At 38.4% G+C, this 19,726-nt stretch overlaps 1 protein-coding gene across 1 annotated transcript in view; it reads left to right on the top strand.

Annotated features, from left to right (window-relative positions):
* klf12a (Kruppel-like factor 12a) overlaps positions 1-13,453 on the top strand; it is a 33,603-nt gene extending 20,150 nt beyond the window's left edge. Inside the window, exons 3-6 of the mRNA XM_052138005.1 lie at positions 282-846; positions 3,988-4,126; positions 11,714-11,871; positions 12,028-13,453. Of these exons, the coding sequence (XP_051993965.1) occupies positions 282-846; positions 3,988-4,126; positions 11,714-11,871; positions 12,028-12,221 (1,056 nt within the window). The 3' untranslated portion in view covers positions 12,222-13,453. The remainder of the gene's footprint in view (positions 1-281; positions 847-3,987; positions 4,127-11,713; positions 11,872-12,027) is intronic.
* Positions 13,454-19,726: the final 6,273 nt, after the last annotated feature.

The raw sequence follows: 19,726 nt of genomic DNA, 5'->3' as shown, positions 1-19,726 counted from the left end.
ATTAACAAATCGGCACATGTGCAACTGTTACCAACACAAGTGTTTGCATGCATTTATAGCTGACATGGATTTACATTATAGTCTTTTTTGTAAATAATTTTTAATGAAGAATGTAAGTTTTTGTTCTGACATAAAAATGTTGCTAAAAATATCTATTTATCATATTTTTGGCTTTTTGGCCATTGAAAATATTTGCAGGGAAAGTTCAAATCTGAAGTTCTCTCCCTGAAAACATAACTGACATAGTCAATTGGTTTCATCCTGTGTGTCTTTTTTCTCAGTCTCCTGTGATCCATGACTATACAGAGATGGGTGTGCTAGTGTTGAACCGAAGATTTCGGACACAGTCAGACAACATACGATTCCTATCCGACCCCTTCCAGACGCAAACAGAGCCCGTGGACCTGTCCACCAACAGAGCCAGAACTTCCCCATCGCGTTCAGCATCGTCATCTTTGTCCTCATCTCCTTCATCATCCTCATCATCAATACAATTTTGTCCACGGTCCCCTCCCTCCTGCAAGTCTTTGTCATCTTTACCATCATCAACATTATCTTTGCCTTCATCTTCCTCTGCTTCTGTCATAACCCCAGTTCCACGTTTGAAAATGTCTCCATCCAACTCTGGCCCAGTGATGGCATCTCTCCAATCCAGGAGTCTCAGGGGGCAATCGTTTTTGCACATACCCCAACTGATGCTTCCTTGCTCCAGCCCCATCCACCTCCACCCTCGTAGAGTACCAGTTGTGGTACAGCCCATGCCTCTGGTTTACACTGGGGTGGGATCGCTGGGCAACAGCAGACTTATGATGCCACATCTGGAGGAGAACAGGATGCACAGGAAAGGTGAGCCAAAGACCTGTATTTGCTTCAATTATCTGACTGGGACAACATTTTGCAAAATTATATTATGTGGCACATGAGACATATTATAGCAGTTTCTAGGTGTAATGGCTACTGTGTGGCACTTACAGGGAGAGTTAGTCTCCCAAAGAGAAGAGATATTTAAGGTTTATGATCTATCAAGATTTAAATAAAGAAAATGTACCTCCCTAACCTAAACTTTAAAACTAGACCTAACCAAACCATACCGATAGTGTCATAAAAGCAAATGTGAGATAAAAAGATAAATTGCTAATGCAGCCAGTCGTTCCTTGGCGTTTACAACACTTTCGGCTCATATATAAATTTGCATGCTCAGTGGGACTCGTACCCCTGTCCTTTGCATTGCATACGCAAGTGCATACGCAAGTGCAAAGCTTTATCAGTCACAATAGTAAAAGTGTTTAGAGGTCATAGCATTGTTTGTGGAACAGTACAAAAAGTAAGTATTCATGAACTGATAATCTGCCATTTTACTTATGATATGTGTAAAAGGGAATGAAAGTCATTGTTGTTCTAGTGCCTACAGTGTTTGTTTCACCAGGAAACTGCCATGATGCATACAATGAGCCTTAAAAAGATAGCAAAAATGTAGATATAGTAACTGAATTCTATGAGGCCAGGTTTCAGAGTTCAATGTTATTTTTGTTAACGAAAAATAAAACAAAAACTATATGAAAAGATTTTCGGTAACTGAAATAAAAATAGAAATTAAAATAATTGGGAAAACTTAACCTAAATTAAAAATCATTTGCATGACTCTAACTGAATAAAATAGAAATGAAATGTATTTATTTTAGTTTTAGATAAGCAGTATATTATTCAATTCAATTCAACCAGCCCCTTTTAAAACTGTAAATGCCTCTAGTTAACTATAACACTAAACAGAGTGTGTGTGAGAAAGTGAATACAGTTAAACATATTTGAATGATATCAGTTGACTCATTTAATTTGGCAGCCCTAAAATAAATAAAATAAAAAATAAATAAACTGAAAAACTAAAATTAAATCAAAACTAGAATACAGTGGGGGGAAAAGTTGAGTAAATTGAGTGAAAACTTACAACAACTAAAGTAAATTGAAAGGACACAATTGAAAATATAAAATGAAAACAATAATATAGAAAAAAACTATAATATAAATAAATAATTAAAAAAGTTTTTAAAATAAATAAAAACAAGACTAAACTATAATAATTATGTATTGATTGATTGTTGCAATTTACAGTATCACAGAGTGAGAGAGTGAGAGAGAGCGAGAGAGAGAGGACTCCTTCCAGCTCTGTGGCAAAATTCCTCTTTTTACAAAGACGTTTGCCCTTTTCCTTTCACCAGCTCTCTCCTTGCCTCTCTGTAGGTGGACAGGGCTGTTTAAAAGCATGTCTTTGAGTTTTTATATTCCTGGCAGGGTCAGTGACAGAGCCCAGAGCCCGGTTGTGTGTTAGACAGGCTCAGCTCTTATGAGTGCTGCTCCATTGTGCTTAGCTCTTTATATTTCTCAAAACAGGCAGCAGCCTACATCCCCGCAGGAAGTAGATGCTATGGCAAAAATGCAGCTCAGCTAAACAAGGGCACCTGGACCCATTAGTGACAGAGTAAATGATGGAAACACAATGGAAGCTGTGGAAGAGGCTTAAAGATACATGAAATGAGAGAACTTGATAGAAGAATTGACAAAGAAACAGCTTTTATGCAGGCTCATATTTGTGTTTTAAATTTAATCACACTTTGATTAGTTATAAGGTGATTCATCAATCCCTTCCATTACTCACTGCTCTCTCTCTATCTCTTTCACACACACACACACACACACACACACACACACACACACACACACACACACACACACACACACACACACACACACACACACACACAGTTGTGTTTCCATGTTTTATGGGGACTTTCCATAGACATAATGGTTTTTATACTGTACAAACTTTATATTCTATCCCCTAAACCTAACCCTACCCCTAAACCTAACCCTCACAGAAAACATTCTGCATTTTTACATTTTCAAAAAACATAATTTAGTATGATTTATAAGCTGTTTTCCTCATGGAGACCGACAAAATGTCCCCACAAGGTCAAACATTTCTGGTTTTACTATCCTTATGGGGACATTTGGTCCCCACAAAGTGATAAATACACGCTCACACACACACACACACACACACACACACACACACACTTTTCCTGCTTAGGAAAGCCTGTCTGCCTCTGGGCAAGAGAGCTGCTCTTAATGGGCTCTGTGACTCGAAAACCATTCCCTTAATTCTTTTTTCATCCTGTTTTCCTCTGAGGGGAGGCATAGACACAGAGGTTAGAGATGTTCAATGTCATGTAAGTCTATTGCAGGTCCTTGAATAAAGTATAATGTGCAAGTAAGGGCAGCTGGTGGACTTTCTAGTGCCCTCCTAGGGTATGATGGTGCCCTACGCAGACTGCGTAGTATGTGTGTACTGATCACAAGCACAAGTGTATGTGTGCGTGCGCAAACAAGCAGGTCGACACATAATTAGAGCTGTGCAGTTTACACTTTGATGATCCAATTTCAGTTCATTAAAAACATTCAAGATTCACACACAGAGACCAGCCCCCTATCTTGAGGGTCTGTGCCCTTATGCTCTGCAGTCTCTCAAGAGGTCTCCATGGCAACAAGGCAGAACATGGGATGACACATATTAAACAGAGACCTTTGCATTGGCAAATGCAACACACACACAAAAAAAAAAAAAAAAAATGTAAATAATAAGCTGACCACAAAGAATGGAGTGTTCAGTATTATGTAATATATTTTAAATGTTCTACTTTCAACCAAAGCATTGGTTTTTTAAAAGACCAATCAAAGATGTCACCATTTTAGGCAATACAATCAAACTGCAGTCAACCGAACAACCAAACCAATTTACCAACATTCCAAACATAATAGATTTATATTGTATAGAGGAACTTTCATGGTAAATATGGATATTTATACAAAATTATGGACATCTGAATTTGAATTAGGTTTGGTCTGTAGCATCCTGCTTGTAAGCTAACTTTGGACATTGTGGATTTTTTTACACTTACATTTCAACTCTACTAACCTTGTGTTTTTATACAGTCATACAACGAATCGCAGATGGGCTGTCACCACGGCGATCTTTGAGTGAAAGCGAGGATGATGACCTGCCCAACGTGACCTTGGAGAGTGTCAATGAAACAGGCTCAACTGCGCTGACCATCGCCCGTGCTGTGCAAGAGTATGACAATTTATCTGTAATATCAATAAGCCTTTACATTTGATAACCTACATTTCTATCATTATGTTGTGTAGTAGTAATCCTCAGAGGTAAATTTAACACAGTAATGAAATGATGAGATCCAGTCAGCGCAAAATTATGTGAAATCCGGGATGACAAAAAATATACAGTAGATACTTTAAATATTATTACAGTATTACAATATTCTCTCATAATTTTCTCAACCACATGTCATCCCAGATGTGTGTGACTTTCTTCTGCAGAACACAAATGAAGATTTTCAGATGAATATTTCAGCTCTGTAGGTCCATACAATGCAAGTGAATGGGTGCCAAATTTTTTAAGCTCCAAAAATCACATAAGTTGGCATAAAGGTAGTCCATAAGACTCAAGTATTTTAATTCATATCTTCAGAAGTGATATGATAGGTGTGGGTGAGAAATAGATCACTTTCACATTCTTCTTCTTGTGCTTTTGGTGATTCACATACTTCTGTTTCTCACCCACACCTATCATATCACTTCTGAAGTCTTATGGATTACTTTTATGCTGATTTAAGGGATATTTGGAGCTTTAAAATGTTGGCACCCATTCACTAGCATTGTATGGACCTACAGAGCTGAGAAATTCTTCTAAAAATCTTCATTTGAGTTCAGCAGATGAAAGAAAGACATATGCATCTGGGATGGCATGAGGGTGAGTAAATGATGAAAGTATTTTCATTTTTGGGTGAACTATTCCTTTAATTGTGTTTCTTAGCTGCAATATGGGTGTATGTGTGTATTTAGTTATAGCACATCTAAGTATGTGTGAGTTAGTGTGTAGCTCTTCCCTATGTATACATTTTATTTAAAAAATATCCTTTGAGAGAGCAGGTAGGTGACAGGGATCCCTCTATAATCAGTATGTCCAGCAGTGAGGTCGAGCCCCTGGGCTCTTGTGAAAATTACTGTGTTCAGTAAGGATATATGCAAACCACTGGCAGTGCTGCGTAAATGTGTCTGGACAGGATGAAGGTGGCAGTGTGTTTTATAGCGAGATGCAGAATGGAGTGGTGTAAATGTAAGCGTGCATGTCTCAGAGGGAGTGTGTTCTTCAGGTTGAATGTGTTGTGTACACAGTGGCGGGGTCGTGTACACAGCGGAGGGGTCGATGCAAGTGTATATATTCCCTGACTCAGGATACACTAAAGTGAATGGACCTTATTTTTACATTTATTCAATACTCTCTCTATAAACCGATCTACAGACAGTGATGTTGTCCTGCACGTCAGCACCACTGGAAAGCCCCTCTGGTCTTCTCCAGTGGGAAACATACGAACAAAAGACGGAACATAAATGACTGTGCTGAGTTTAGTCTGATGGCAGCTGCAGTTTCCCTCCGTGCTTCTCTTTTCTCTTTCTTGTTGACAACAGTCTAACACAGATTCTTTCTATAAAACGTTTTAGCTGGAGTTCCTCTGACCTCGGACTAAAATTCCAAGCTTCACGTAAGCACACAATGGAATGTGGAAAATAGTGACAGCATTTTTGAAAATGAAGATATCATTTAAGGGAGGAGAGAACATCTAGGATGTTTTCGTTCTTTCTTTTCCTCTTTGGGCCCCCAAAAGCAAGGAAGCATGCCAAAAGCTACAGGTGGCCACCCCCCTAACCCAACCCCATGACCCTCTCTACTGCACATGAAAATACACACACAAAATTCACACCCTGCTGTCCCAAGTCCCAAAAGTAATAGGAAGTGACTCTGCCACCCAGAAAACATTCCCTGTAAAAATTCCTATTTGTTAAAGTGGCTGAACTTCAGGTTATCAAAGGAATGTAGGAATGTTTGTATGTGGACATAAACTATGTGTTTATATACTTATTTGAGTAGCCTACTGTTTAAAACCTTGTGTGTGTGTGTGTGTGTGTGTGTGTGTGTGTGTGTGTGTGTGTGCGTGTGTAAAAATATTGTTGCAGATTTAATAAAAGCTCTTTACTCAACAAAAACAACATGCTCAAATACTTTTGAACTAATTTAGGCCCATGTTTTACCTAGATCTTAATTGTAAAATCTTTACCATCAACAAAATCACAAAAATCAAAGAGAACCAACACACTACAAAATATACACACTAAATGTATTAATTTTCCAAATATATTAATAATTCTCATCTTAAGGCCAGTGGTGGCTCAGCAGTTAAGGCTCTGGGTTACTGACCAAAAGGTCAGGGGTTCAAGCCCCATCACCGCCAAGATACCACTGTTGGGCCATTGAGCAAGGCCCTTGACCCTATCTGCTCCAGGGGTGCTGTTTCATGGCTCTGCGGAGAAAACGACCTGCCCAAACTGGGGGGAGGTAACATGTGGTTAATACACACAGGGTTGTCAAGCCACCCGTGGACATGCGGTGGTAGATCCTGCCTGACAAGGGAGGAGTTGCTACAGACACGGTAACCGGGGGGCAGCTAGGACTGCCCCAGGCAGACGCGGGTCCTGCCAGTGATGGACAGAGCACTCGACTCGTGGTGTCTGGCGGCAAATTCCTCCGCTGAATCTGTGGCCAGAGGGCTAGGGAGAAAGAGCATCCAGGTAGCAAGAGCTTGCTGGCTCACCTGGTAAAGAAGGCACACTGGATCAGCTTGGTTCTTCCATATTACCGAGTTCTACCGGCTCGGACCTGTCAAAACAGGGTATTGCCCAGCCCGCCACTCTGCAGATGTCTGCTAAGGAGGTGCCGTGGGCCAGTGCCCACGAGGATGCCACACTTCTCGTAGAGCGTGCTTGAACCCCACACAGGAACTACACAGCGGCAGAAGGGCATCTTTAAAAAGAAGCGTCCTGAAAAGGACGTTCAACGCTCGCTTGTGTATGTTGCTCTTTTACCAGAATCAAACTCTTTTAGAGGAAAATAAACTCTTTCAGAGAAAACAACTCTTTTATAAGAGAAGCGCTGTCGAAGTGCCCAGGGGCAGAGTCTGCACGGCGTGCAGAGAGGAGAAAGCCGCTGGAATGCGCCATCAGATCCAACAGCAAGCTCTCTTGCAGAGGTGGGTGAAGCAGTCGTGTGTCACACAGCTCAATGATCACACAACCGTTTGGCTCCGAAGAACAAATCTGTCTGGCATTCGCTCGCCCGCTCCCTTTATACCCTTATGTCCGGGGCGGGGCATGCAAATTCTGTCTGCTAACTTGACATTGGCCTTTTCTCAAGTTCAAGTTAAAAGGTACGCAAGGCTCTCAGAAGAGACCCTAACTTAAAACAGACTAAACTTAAAACAGAGAGAGATGACCCCTTTGGACCCTTATGACTGTGTATAAGTTTTTGTTATTGCTGTTGCTATTTAGATATTTTGACATTATTATGAAAAGGCACATTTTGTTCAGTTCAAATGCCGTTTTGACGCAACACATAGGACGTAACCCATAGGAAAACAAATGTATATTCGTAACTCAAAAATTCATGATATTTGAGGGAAAATAAATGTAATAACGATTATTAGTTATGTGTATATATATATATATATATATATATATATATATATATATATATATATATAATATAAGTTGTGTACACTCATGTGTATTCAGTGTGCAAGGAAAGTGTTTTAATATATTTTACTTGATGATTGCCCCACTTGACTTTTATTAGTCATAAAATGAATTTGTGAAGAAAATGCTATTTGTTTTACATTTATGAAACCACCTTGGACACAAATATTATATTTCTAAAAACGTACTTGAAACGTGTTTTAAACTAGTTTTTTTTAAAAGATTTAAAATTCCAGACAACCTTATTTGTCCAAAAAAATAAATAAATATATATAAAAAGCTCCCCTGTTGCAGGGGCTAAAGGCCCCTATTAAACTCATTGTTTTTCTTGAGTGGGGTGAATAGATTTGTTATGAAATATGTTCAAAGTGGACTCACATTGACTTATCCAATCACAGTTAAGATTAATTTGTTTATAGAATACTTGAGATGTAATGAAATGTCAAAATATGTGATTGAAATAAACAGGAAATGATGCAACCTTTTATGAAGCAGTTATTTTGAATAAGCATTATTTTAATTTGTTACTCAAACAATCTTGCTGTCTTAAAAGTATTTACAAAAGTTTACAAATTGTGCCCTATAACTATTGCCCCAGTATCAATACAACCATCTGGGGGGCTTTTACCCCAAGTGAGGGAGCCTTTTGACCCAGGTGTTTATTTTATTTTAATTTTTTTATGACATTTATCCAAAACAACCCTCTGTTGTTATTTCTTTTCACACAAATTATGTTGCTCCATCAATTCAATGCAAATAAATGTAGTTCTTAAATCTTTATACACTTTGTGACCAGAAAAAAAAGCACATTTTCCTTAAAGTGTGCCTTTAGCCCCGTTGTACCCTTATAGGGCAAAGTCAGCTAAAATGGGCAATATTTTTGGTTAATCATCTAAAAACCTATCAAATTAAGTGGTCATAAAATCAAATGTTTATTTTTGTTATTTCAGGTTTCCTTTATAATTTAATATACATTATGTTATACAAAAATTATGTTTTTATTCTACAGAAATGTTTCTGTCAAAAGTCACCTAAAAAGTCAACCACACCATTATCATGTAAAATGGGACACTTTATCAGGCTAAATGGGCCAGAAAATATCAAACATGCCAATGAATCAATTAATATTTTATTTTATTTTAAAACAAAATTACATGACAAAGTTATAGTAGTACTGTGTGTGTGTGTGTGTGTGTGTGTGTGTGTGTGTGTGTGTGTGTGTGTGTGTGTGTGTTTCTTAAACAGGGGCGTGTCTAGGGGAGGCTGGGGGAGGCAGTGCCTCCCCTAGGATAAGCTCTGCCTCCCCTGAGAATTTGAGAAAAATCTGTCCATCTGATCAGAGGCGGCGGCAGCCGATTTTGCCGGGGCTTCAGCCCCGAATGTTTTGAGTGTAACCCCGAATGTATTTTGAATAGTTGACTGACAAATATGAAACTGGACAAAAGCCTATGTAAACCCCCGAAATCATAAGTTGCCTTATTTCATTGTGCTTTGGCTTTGCACATACTGCATACAGCCTGTAAAAATAGACATAGGCATAATCTAGCCTATAGAATAAGTTCCTTTGCTGTCGGTAGCCTATGGGCGACTCCGTTTATTCCTCTCTGTTGAATATGCAGCAGGTAGGGGAGGAGCTTGCACAGTCATTGTCATCAACTAACATTACTTAGTGGCGAGTTAACGGCAATTAGCAGGAAAGACAGCAAAAATTAAGCAAATGAGGCTTTGGGGATTTTTCCGAAAGACGTCAGTGGGTAAGAATTCACATTTGTTTTTGTCCTTAAAGTCTTAAGATCATCATTTAGCTGGCTTTCACCCACAGTAGGCTAAATCTCAAGAGTTGTAGCCTCTAACCTCCTTGTTTTGATTGACGCAACTTGGTAGCTCTGAGTTAACGCAGTCGCCTCTCACGCCGGAGACCGCGGTTCGAGCCACGTTCGGAGTGTACTTTTCTTGTTTATCAGGTGTTGTTTTCGCTAAGGATAACCAATAAGCATTAACATAAAATGTATGTGTGACTTGTTTTGTGATATTAGTTTGTAGGAAATATACACTTTGATTTGATTAAATGGTTTTGTAGAGTGTAGCAAAGATGAGCAACAGACTGAGGAGCAGCAGCAGCAGCTGTGCCAGAATCAGGCATGAAAACTGGTAACAATTAATAAGTCACTTTACTTTAGAGAAAGTTAAAAGTGAAACATTGTTTATCTCAATGATCCTAATGAAAGGATTTTGACAGATGAATTATTCTCATAGAGATGATGAGAATTATATACAGTTCGATGCCATAGTGTGTCAATGAACTTAGACTAAAGTCATTCGTGTATTGCTTTAACTTAGGATCTTATACATCATTTTGACTATTTATGTCAAAAAATATAAATTATTTATATTCAATATTTTTTTTACCTCACTTTACTCACTATAATATAACTCTTTTGTGATGACTTTATTGTAATGTACATGAAAATTCAAGAATCATGATAGATATTAGGGCAATCCCACTGATCTGCTCTTCCCAATACATTTTCTTCAATGGTATTGGTCCACAATTTGAAATATGTAGCACTTGATGAATTAGTTGTTTGAAGCTGATTTGCAATAAGTTATGTGCTGTATCTGTTCTTTTGCATCACAGATGATTCAGGGAGGAGAGAGGATGTTGAGGATAGTACTAGAGTGGAAGATTTAGGAACTGTAGAAACAGGCCCAGCCAGAGCAAAACTCAAAGAATACCCTCTCACCAGCTTTGGACTACAGAGAAGTGGTTGCTAGTGTGAAAATAAAATTGTCTGGGCTAAGCCCCGGATGTCCTTCAATGCTGGAAACGCCTCTGCATCTGATGATAAATTACAATTTAAAAGTGGATTGTTTTGTGCATATCTTTCCATCGCTAGCAGATGAGTGAGGTCTGACACAACAAAAATCCAGTTTAAGCCCTATAGTCTAATAGGGGCCCTGTGCCTATCTCTGGGTTCCTGGCTTAGAAAAAGATATGCACTAAAACAGAATGTGTGTAGTATAGCTTAATTTTGTGCCGATTTTTTCAATTGTTTATGTTGCCCCCCCAAACAAGCCAAATGCCCCCCCAAACATGATATCCTGGTAACCCCTCTGTTCTTAAACTGTGTAGCAATAAATGTGTAGCGTCACAAAATTAAGAGTTTGTTCTCTTAAAAATATATAAATATAATAAATATAAATTGGATATTTGTTACAATCTTTAGAACATAACAATCAAATAAAAATTTTAAAAGTTACTCTACTAAAACATTAGAACATCAGGCTACTAGGTGCCAACATTTCATGAAAACCTGCTTGTGCATGTATGAGGGATTGTGCACAGCTGAAACTGAGAGAACACTGGTTCAAATAATTATTTTCATATTTTATTTTCATTATTATATTATTATATTACATATTATTATTAATATAAGTATATACATCATAATTATAATAATAATAAATATTATGAAAATAATAATTTTATATATTATTCGGCTCCCTTCAGCTCTTTTCTTTTTTCTTGGCATTATGTCTGGAAAAATAAAGAGTATGGAAATAAATGGAATATGGTGTTGTATACATGTATGATTTTGTTGATGAGTAATATAAAATATTAATATGAGCTGTAACAATATACATTAAAAGTATATTTGGAAAGTAGCCCATTTTAACTGAAAGTTGGTGGCCCATTTTATCTACCTCCTTCAGGTAAAAGGGCCACCACATGAAATTGCATTTTTCTTATAATTAATTTAATTTGTCGCACCCCTTACCATTCTCCATTTGAAGTCTTGCCTGCCCACCTTAGCAGCCTTAAACCAATAATTTCTCTTTTAACAGATCAAGCACCGCTGTGGCAACAGATCACATCATTTTAATTTTTGTAGGGGGGAATTATGAAAGAGCAGGAATGCTATAACCTTAAATTGCCCACTTTAGCTGATGGCCCGCTTTAGCTGATATCCCCATAGGCATACTAAGCAAAACCACCTTTAAGTAATGTCCAGCACCATTTAATAACGTTATAAATCATATTTTGTCCTTGCAGCTCCTTGTTGCCGTTCAGTATTGAGAGTCTACGTAGGCACAGAACCTCAGAGTCTCCTGATTCAAAGCGAAGACGCATCCACAGGTGTGAGTTTGATGGCTGCAACAAGGTTTACACCAAGAGCTCCCATCTTAAAGCCCACAGACGCACGCACACAGGTGGGTTAGTGTACAGTGGCAAGTTGTAACCAAACCATAGTCAGAGACTTTGAATAATGTCTTGTTCAAAAATGTTCTGTTGTCTTTTCCTGTTTCACAAACAACTCACATCTTGATAATATAAAGAAGATTTTCTACGTTTCTCTCGTTTTTCAGGTGAAAAGCCATACAAGTGTACATGGGATAACTGCACATGGAAGTTTGCTCGCTCTGACGAGCTGACACGCCATTACCGCAAACACACCGGCGTCAAACCGTTTAAATGCAGTGACTGCGATCGCAGCTTCTCCCGCTCTGACCACCTCGCTCTCCACCGACGCAGACATGCACCTCAGACATGCATAGTGTGATAAAGACATTGATGACAGACAGATCGATGGACAAATAAGCAGACAGAGCAGGTCTCTATCTGCCAGTGTTAAATGCAGAAGGTCTGGATTTGTTCCCTGCATAATATTTAGATGAAAGAGATGAGCGTTCTTGGAAATAGGACGGGGAGGAGAGATGGGAGGTGAGGGAAAAAATAGGAGGGTCTTAATATGAGCTTTATGTATTACGATTATTCATTGGCATTTATGTTTCCCTCATCCAGTTTATATTTGGCACTTTTATGAAAGGTTTATTCCCATCAACATAAAGGAAGGAGCCTCAGTCAATCTGACATTTAACATTAGTTCAAGCCATAAGTGTCAGAGCTGGGATCTTGTATCAAAACCCATGTGCCATGAGGATATCTGATACTCAAAAGACCTTTTTTCAGGTCTACTGAGCGACCTGCCAATTGCAGTTTTTGATTTCACGACAGTCTGTTAACTATTTAGAATTATTTAGTATATTATTATCTAATATATTCTTTAAGCAGCATTTGGTAAATGAAAGTCACTTAAAAAAAAAAAGAAATTTAAACACACAAAAGAAAACATCAAAATAAGTCAAAACAAAGACAAAGAAAATAAGGCAAACAAACAGAATATATTACAATATCCTAATCATGTATTTATTACAAGTTCACATTTTAGTTTCAAACCCAACATGGGCTCCAAATTTAATTATCACTTTATTGTGAATTGCAAACTGAACGTGAGGAGAAGGCCATACTATTACTGTAAAGTAGTGTTTTGTCCTCTCAGGTGTCAGTCGAATGGGAGAGAGGTAGAGACGTTTTCTCACACCCTTTTAAACTTTCCTTGCATCATTTGTGCATAAAACTAGTGTAGCAGATGTCTGTATATTTTATAGAATTGACCATGTGGTATATACATTTTGTTTGTTTGTATTGTGTTTCATATATTTGTTCTGTCCATAAATATGTGATGCTAAAATGTAAAGTATTTTACAGGGATCCCAGTGACTAATAATCATGTGTGTAAATGATTGTCAAATGTTCATTACTTTTAATTTCTCTTCTACAATGATGTATCTGTAAATGAAGTTATGGCAAACATTTAATTTTATATGGATTTAACTGTGAATTTATAAATAAATACAGTATATGTTAGTTTAAGGCATGAATAAAAGCACCAATTTGTACTGTATGTACAGAATAGACTTGCTTGATCATCTAATTATAGAATAAAATGTAATCATTTACATTTATCAGACACTTTTATCCAAAGTGACTTACAGTGCACTTATTACAGGGACAATCCCCCCGGAGCAACCTGGAGTTAAGTGCCTTGCTCAAGGGACCAACAGTGGCATCTTGGTGGTGCTGGGGCTTGAACCCTGACCTTCTTGTCAGTAACCCTGAGCCTCAACCGCTGAGCCACCACTGCCCCATTAGTAGTAATCATAGTTTATGGGTAATAAGCACTGATAACACAGTTAACAAACTATGGGTACATATATGTTTTATTTAATTCATTTATTTTAAGGGGGAAAAAAAAACTATTTTAGTGCAGAAACACCGAAAGAGTGACAGTGATGATTTTGACTCTCAGCAAACTTGGTTTATAATGTTATTCTGCACGTTCATGTATTTGCTGCATTTTTATTGCATTACATTATATAATAACAAAAACCATATCAAACCAAGCAGCATTTGAAAACAAATTATTCTAGACCTTTTTCTAGGAATTAACTTGCCATTGTGCAATTACTTTAAGCAACTTGTCCCAAGTTAATCATAGTGGACATATGAAATCAGTTACTCTCGTTCACAAAGGTGTCTGCAGTGTAACCACATGTGTAGGTACAACATTACCTATGGACCATGTTCCACTGATGTTTGACAACAGCTATATTTACTATTTTATCATTTAAAACCCCACAGACTTGTCTTTGTAAAAAGCCTGATTATGCTGTCTTTATTTCTTTTATTCATTAAGTTTGAGTGTGGCGTAAGCATCCAAATACTTTTTGGGGACACTTACTTGCATTTGGGGCACTCCCTGGCCTACGCGACAGTAGTCACCCACAGATTGTATGGAGCATGACACCATGAATGGTTAATAATGGCTTTTAAACACTGGTCACTGTAAAGGGCATATGTGACCTGCTCCATCATTTTGAGTTGTATGCTTTATAGTAAGAAGGAAAGTATATGCTTTCTAATGATAGTTATTATGCTTCTAATCCAAACCACTGTTCTGACATAATAATTTATATAAAATGATAGAATATTTATTCCACATGAAAGACAAAGTCATTATTCAGAAAATTAAGATGAGAAGAAAACTTTACCATTGCAACTGTAACCCTGGTTCCCTGAATCAATCAATCAATCAATCAATCAATCAATCAATCAATCAATCAATCAATCAAAAGTTTATTTCTATATCACACTTAAAACAACAAATGTTGACCAAAGTGCTGTACAAAACTGCCCAACAATAAATAAAATAACACCATAAGATGATACTGCATCTAAGGAGATCTAAGGTTGGACAAGACCTAATCAATATTGGCAAAGCATTCCACAAGCAAGGGCCCCATGACAGAAAATGAACGATCACCCATAGTTTTAAGATGAGTCACTGGAACACAACAGTAGACAACACTAGACTCTGAAAAGTCTTAAGATCTTAAAGTCCTTGGAGTCTGATATTGATGGAGAAGTTCAGAAATATAAAGTTGTGCCAGCCCATGGATGCCCTTATATATCAACAATAAAATCTTAAACCAGTGCAGAGAAGCCAGGACCGGAGAAACACTATCATATTTCCCAGTTTCAGTCAGGAGCCTTGCAGCTGCATTTTGCAAAGTCTGAAGACAAGATAGTGATGCTTGAGATACAAATACAGTGCATTTCCATAATCAAGTCTAGAAGAGATAAAAGCATGGATTACAATCTCCAGATCCTTAAAAGACAAAAAAAGGTTTAAATTTTGATATTTCCCAGAGTTAGAAAAGAAACACCTCTAAATACAGCCTTTATTTGTTTATCAATTTTTAAATGAGAGTCAAAAATGACACAAAGGTTGCGTGCCTCTTTATGAAGATTAGAGGCCAAAGGCCCTAAATGTTTACTCAAATTATTAAAAGGAACAGTTTTGCAAAAAAAAAAAAAATTCTGTCTTAGAATCATTTACTTAAAATTAGCAGCCATCCATCTTTTAATATCTTAAAGACAACCCATCAAAGATTATATTGCAGAATTATCAGTGGATTTCAAAGGGAAATAACACTGAATATCATCTGCATAACAATGATAAACTATTTTGTAGTTCCAAAAGATAGACTGTAATGGTAATACGTATAACGAGAATATAAGTGGTCCCAAAATCGAGCCTTGAGGTACTCCACAGGTGATAGAAGCAGAGGCAGAAGAATGATTCCCAATCTCAACTGAAAATGATCTCCCCTTAAGATAAGATGAGAACCACTCAAGGGCAGTGTCTTAAAGGCCCACCCAATTTCTTAACCGATCCAAAAGAATATCATGATCAAAGGCTGTAGTGAGATCCAGGAGAATTAGAACGGCACTTTTTCCTGAATCAACCGTCAGCAATTTGTCACATTGATTAGAGCAGATTCTGTGATACTGAAAGGAGGTGTCAGTTTAGCTGATTCTACGGGATAATTCTTTTGATTCGTACAATCAATGCACATGCGCAACACCCTAACAGGGCAGAGCATTTGCAACTTGTGCACCTCGTTCAATGCGAAAGAAGGAGGGGATAAAGCCTTCAGGGTAATAAATAGAGCCCTGAAGGGAGTGGCCAGCACCTTGGGCATGTAACATTCCTTAGGCTTAAGAACAGCTTTTAACTAATTCGTTCCAAATTCTAAACTAGAGTCATTAACCGAGAAGGCCTGAATATTCCCAACGTGCTTCACAAAAGACAAAGCGAGAAGCAGCACAGTCTTTAAAGAGAGTAAGTGTAAGCGTACTGTAGCAAGTGACTCAAGTGTAACGGTAAGTGCATTCAGCACCAGCTCCTGTCCGGGACATTAACGGGGCATGGGGGCCTCAGCCACCTTGCTCCTTTAAAAAATTGGACACACCTAGGTGGTCATATCTAGTCCCTATAGTGGCAACATACACCTTAAGTGTGAATGGGTTGAGTCCTGCATCCAAATGCTCTTTAAAAAGAGAAGTATTGACTGCACAGTCCAAATGCTCTTGTAAAAAGAGAAGTATTGACTGCACAGATAAGTTTACTGGGTCCTCGCCTTAAGATGAACACCAATCACAAAAAATTTGCCATTTTAAAGCATACAGCCACCTCGAAGTTGGGGCTCTAATATGCTCTATGGTGTCGCGCACTCATCAGACATGTGTCAGACGAGCCCCGTTCAGGGGCCTCACATGAAGCTTCCACAATTTCTAGATGTGGATGTCAGATTATGCCTCTCGCCTGCGTGAGTATATCCCTCCTCAGTGGAATCCTCCATGAGGGGGATTCAAATAGTTCCATTGGCAATGGAAACCAAGGTTAGTCACTCTGGCCACTCTAGCATAAACAATAGTACGGTTTCCTGTCTTCACGGATTTTGCTCTACACCTGTCATCTGCGGGCCAAGGCATCCAAGCCCAGAGGAGCCTGGGTCATGGAGTACCAAAGGCGACAATGCGTGGTCTCTGGGGATGAGAAAAGTTAGATCTCTGCTTCCTTGAGCAGCTCCCAAATCATCAGAACTGTCTAAGGATGAAGCCTCCATTCTCTTTGCATCATCCTGACACAAAAGCAGATATGTGCTGCAGTTCAGGTTTCCAGGAATGTGCATCACACTATAGATTTATTTGTTTAGTTCAGTTTTATTATTCATCTCCATGGGATTTCATTTGCACAAGAGTCACATTAAAAACTTTAAAAACATCCAAACACACAAGTTAATAAAAAAGATAAGAAATCAGTTTTCAGTTCAAGAGCAAACGGGATTCGTCAGAATAAACTTAAAAAAGGTATGTACAATATACAATATAAAAACAAAATAAGTCAGAAACTGCAATTAATTTAACATGCCAATGGTTACATGAAGGGATGAGTTCCTAAATCTTGTTGTTCTTCCCCCAGCCATTCTATATATATGGCCTGAAGGCAGGGGATCAAATTATTTATAAAGTGGGTAAATCAGAACAATCGAATACACTTTCTCTACTCACTTTTTATAGACTTTTTATAAGCCAAGCTTGTTGCACTCCAATAACCTTGGAAGCAGTTTTAACAGGCTTGTCAGCCTGTTTTTACTGGTCAGTGTAATGCTATTGTAGCATTTAACACTTGCTTAAATCACTCAAAGCATTTTTAACCAGGCTTTAAGGACATGTATAAATGCTAAACAAAAAATTTTCATTACACATGCTCACTCAATTGGAAAGTACCCTGGGCTATAAATAATTAAATAAGATATGATTAATTCTAAATGTACATGCCCAGTTGTTGCACATGAGCACAAAACTCCACACATGCAATCTATATGCATTCCTTAAAAATAACCCATAACAAACACTCAATCTGTATATGCTCAGGGGTTAAATAGGGCCAGTACAGTCCTTCAAAAGAAAAAGAAAATGCTTGTTTGTCAATTCATCCCATTTATTGTATTCTCCGATGCAGTTTTTGTTTGATCCCCACATTCCATCTCCATTTAGCAAGTGTACTTGTTCAAAACTATTTCCAGCTCATTATGCTTCACTCTAGTCAGTTGCAGACAGGGGTAGAAGCAGTATTTACGACAGAGGCACCAGACCATGCACCCCTTCTGTACTGTTCCGTGGTTCAATCTCCGATTCCTAAAAATCATGTAATAGACCTTTTTCACACTCCGGGTTTTGGAATGCGAAAGTAAATGTTTACGGAGTAAACTTCGACAACGGTCAATGAGAGTGAATGGAAAACCACAGCAAACATTATTTTCACTTACCCATTTGCTCCAAGACCAAAAGACAAAAAACTCTTACGTTTTGATGACTTTCCAGAATTGGAAAAATATAGTGAGCGGTGTGTAACAATTAGGAAGGTAAGGAGGAAGCTGGGACCTGCTTGACAAACACTTTCAGCATACAAAGAAACAAAATCACGCACTGCTTTTCAGCCAGCTGCATCAAATCATAAAAACACTCAAACACGCAGACAAGCTTTGTACATCTCTCTCCCGCCTGTTGCTGTCTCTTCTCATTAAAAACTCCCTCCTCCCTCCCTGGAATGCGAGGCTGGTGTGGCAGGCATCCATTCGCCACTTATCTTCCTAGCCTCACTCTGCCCAGGCACCACTCGGCACAGCCCTGCTCACCACACGGTGGATTAAGACAAAAAATGGGAGAAGATGCCAAATTTACAGTCAATCTCTCAGCAGCTGTAATAGAAACCCCCTCGCAGCTGTGGAAATTCGTTTTTTAAAACTAATTCCAGGGTAATACAACACAATGCACATTTGGGCGGCTGAGGCTCAGTTGGTAGAGCGGGTCGGCCACTAATCGCAGGGTTGGTGGATCGAATCCCAGCCCACACGACTCTACATGCCGAAGTGTCCTTGGGCAATACACTGAACCCCAAGTTGCTGCCAATGGCAGGCTAGCACCTTGCATGGCAGCTCTGCCGCCATTGGTGTATGTATGAATGAATGGTTGAATGAGTCACAGTGTAAAGCGCTCTGAATACGGTTAAAGTTATAGGGCACCTATTATGGAATTTTGAAAATTACCTTTCATGTAGTGTGTAACATAGATTTAAGTGAACAAAAACATCCTGCAAAGTTTTATACAGTATATGAAAGTTCACCGTAAAAAAAGTTATTGTCTCTCAAAAGTAGGAGTCGACTCTGAGTCAATGTAATGAATCGTTTTTCCAATGAGTCATTTTCCTTTTCGTTGTGACGTCAAGACGAAAAATTATCAAATTGGCCGCGCCCACTCATTGCGCGCGCAGACACCAGGGAAAACTTGAAAACATCATGTCGACAACAAGACGCTGTGTTCTGAAGTGCATATCAAAAGCGACCTTTTTTTCACTGCCCAGGGACGAGCATGTGAAGAATCAGTGGGTAGAGTTTATATTTACAACTATACCACACAAGTATAGCCCGAACCTTGTGCTGTGTTCGCGTCATTTTAATGACGATTGCTTTACGAACATGAATGCTTTCAAGTGTGGATTTGCGAGCCGGTTGATACTGAAGGAAGGTTCAGTACCAAGTTTATTTGGATCAGCTTCCTCCTCCAAATCACAACCTGTAAGTATTATTAATAATTGCTGCTTTTATGTGTTTTTTAGCATGCTTAATAAGTATTTGTGTGTGTTGTGTAAGTTACGCTCAGCGCAGCTTCTAGGTCTCCAATGTCAATATTTTTGAAATATGTGAAATGTTTGTCGATGTTATCGACAAACATTTTTGGGCTTTGGGCTATGATCGCTAACATAATTCAACTCAAATTCCTTCTCTGATTTAGATTTTTTTACTACAAAGCGGT

Source organism: Xyrauchen texanus, chromosome 11 (genome assembly GCF_025860055.1).
Source record: "Xyrauchen texanus isolate HMW12.3.18 chromosome 11, RBS_HiC_50CHRs, whole genome shotgun sequence".
Classification (NCBI taxonomy): Eukaryota; Metazoa; Chordata; class Actinopteri; order Cypriniformes; family Catostomidae; genus Xyrauchen; species Xyrauchen texanus.
This window is presented reverse-complemented; position numbering and strand designations above follow the sequence as displayed.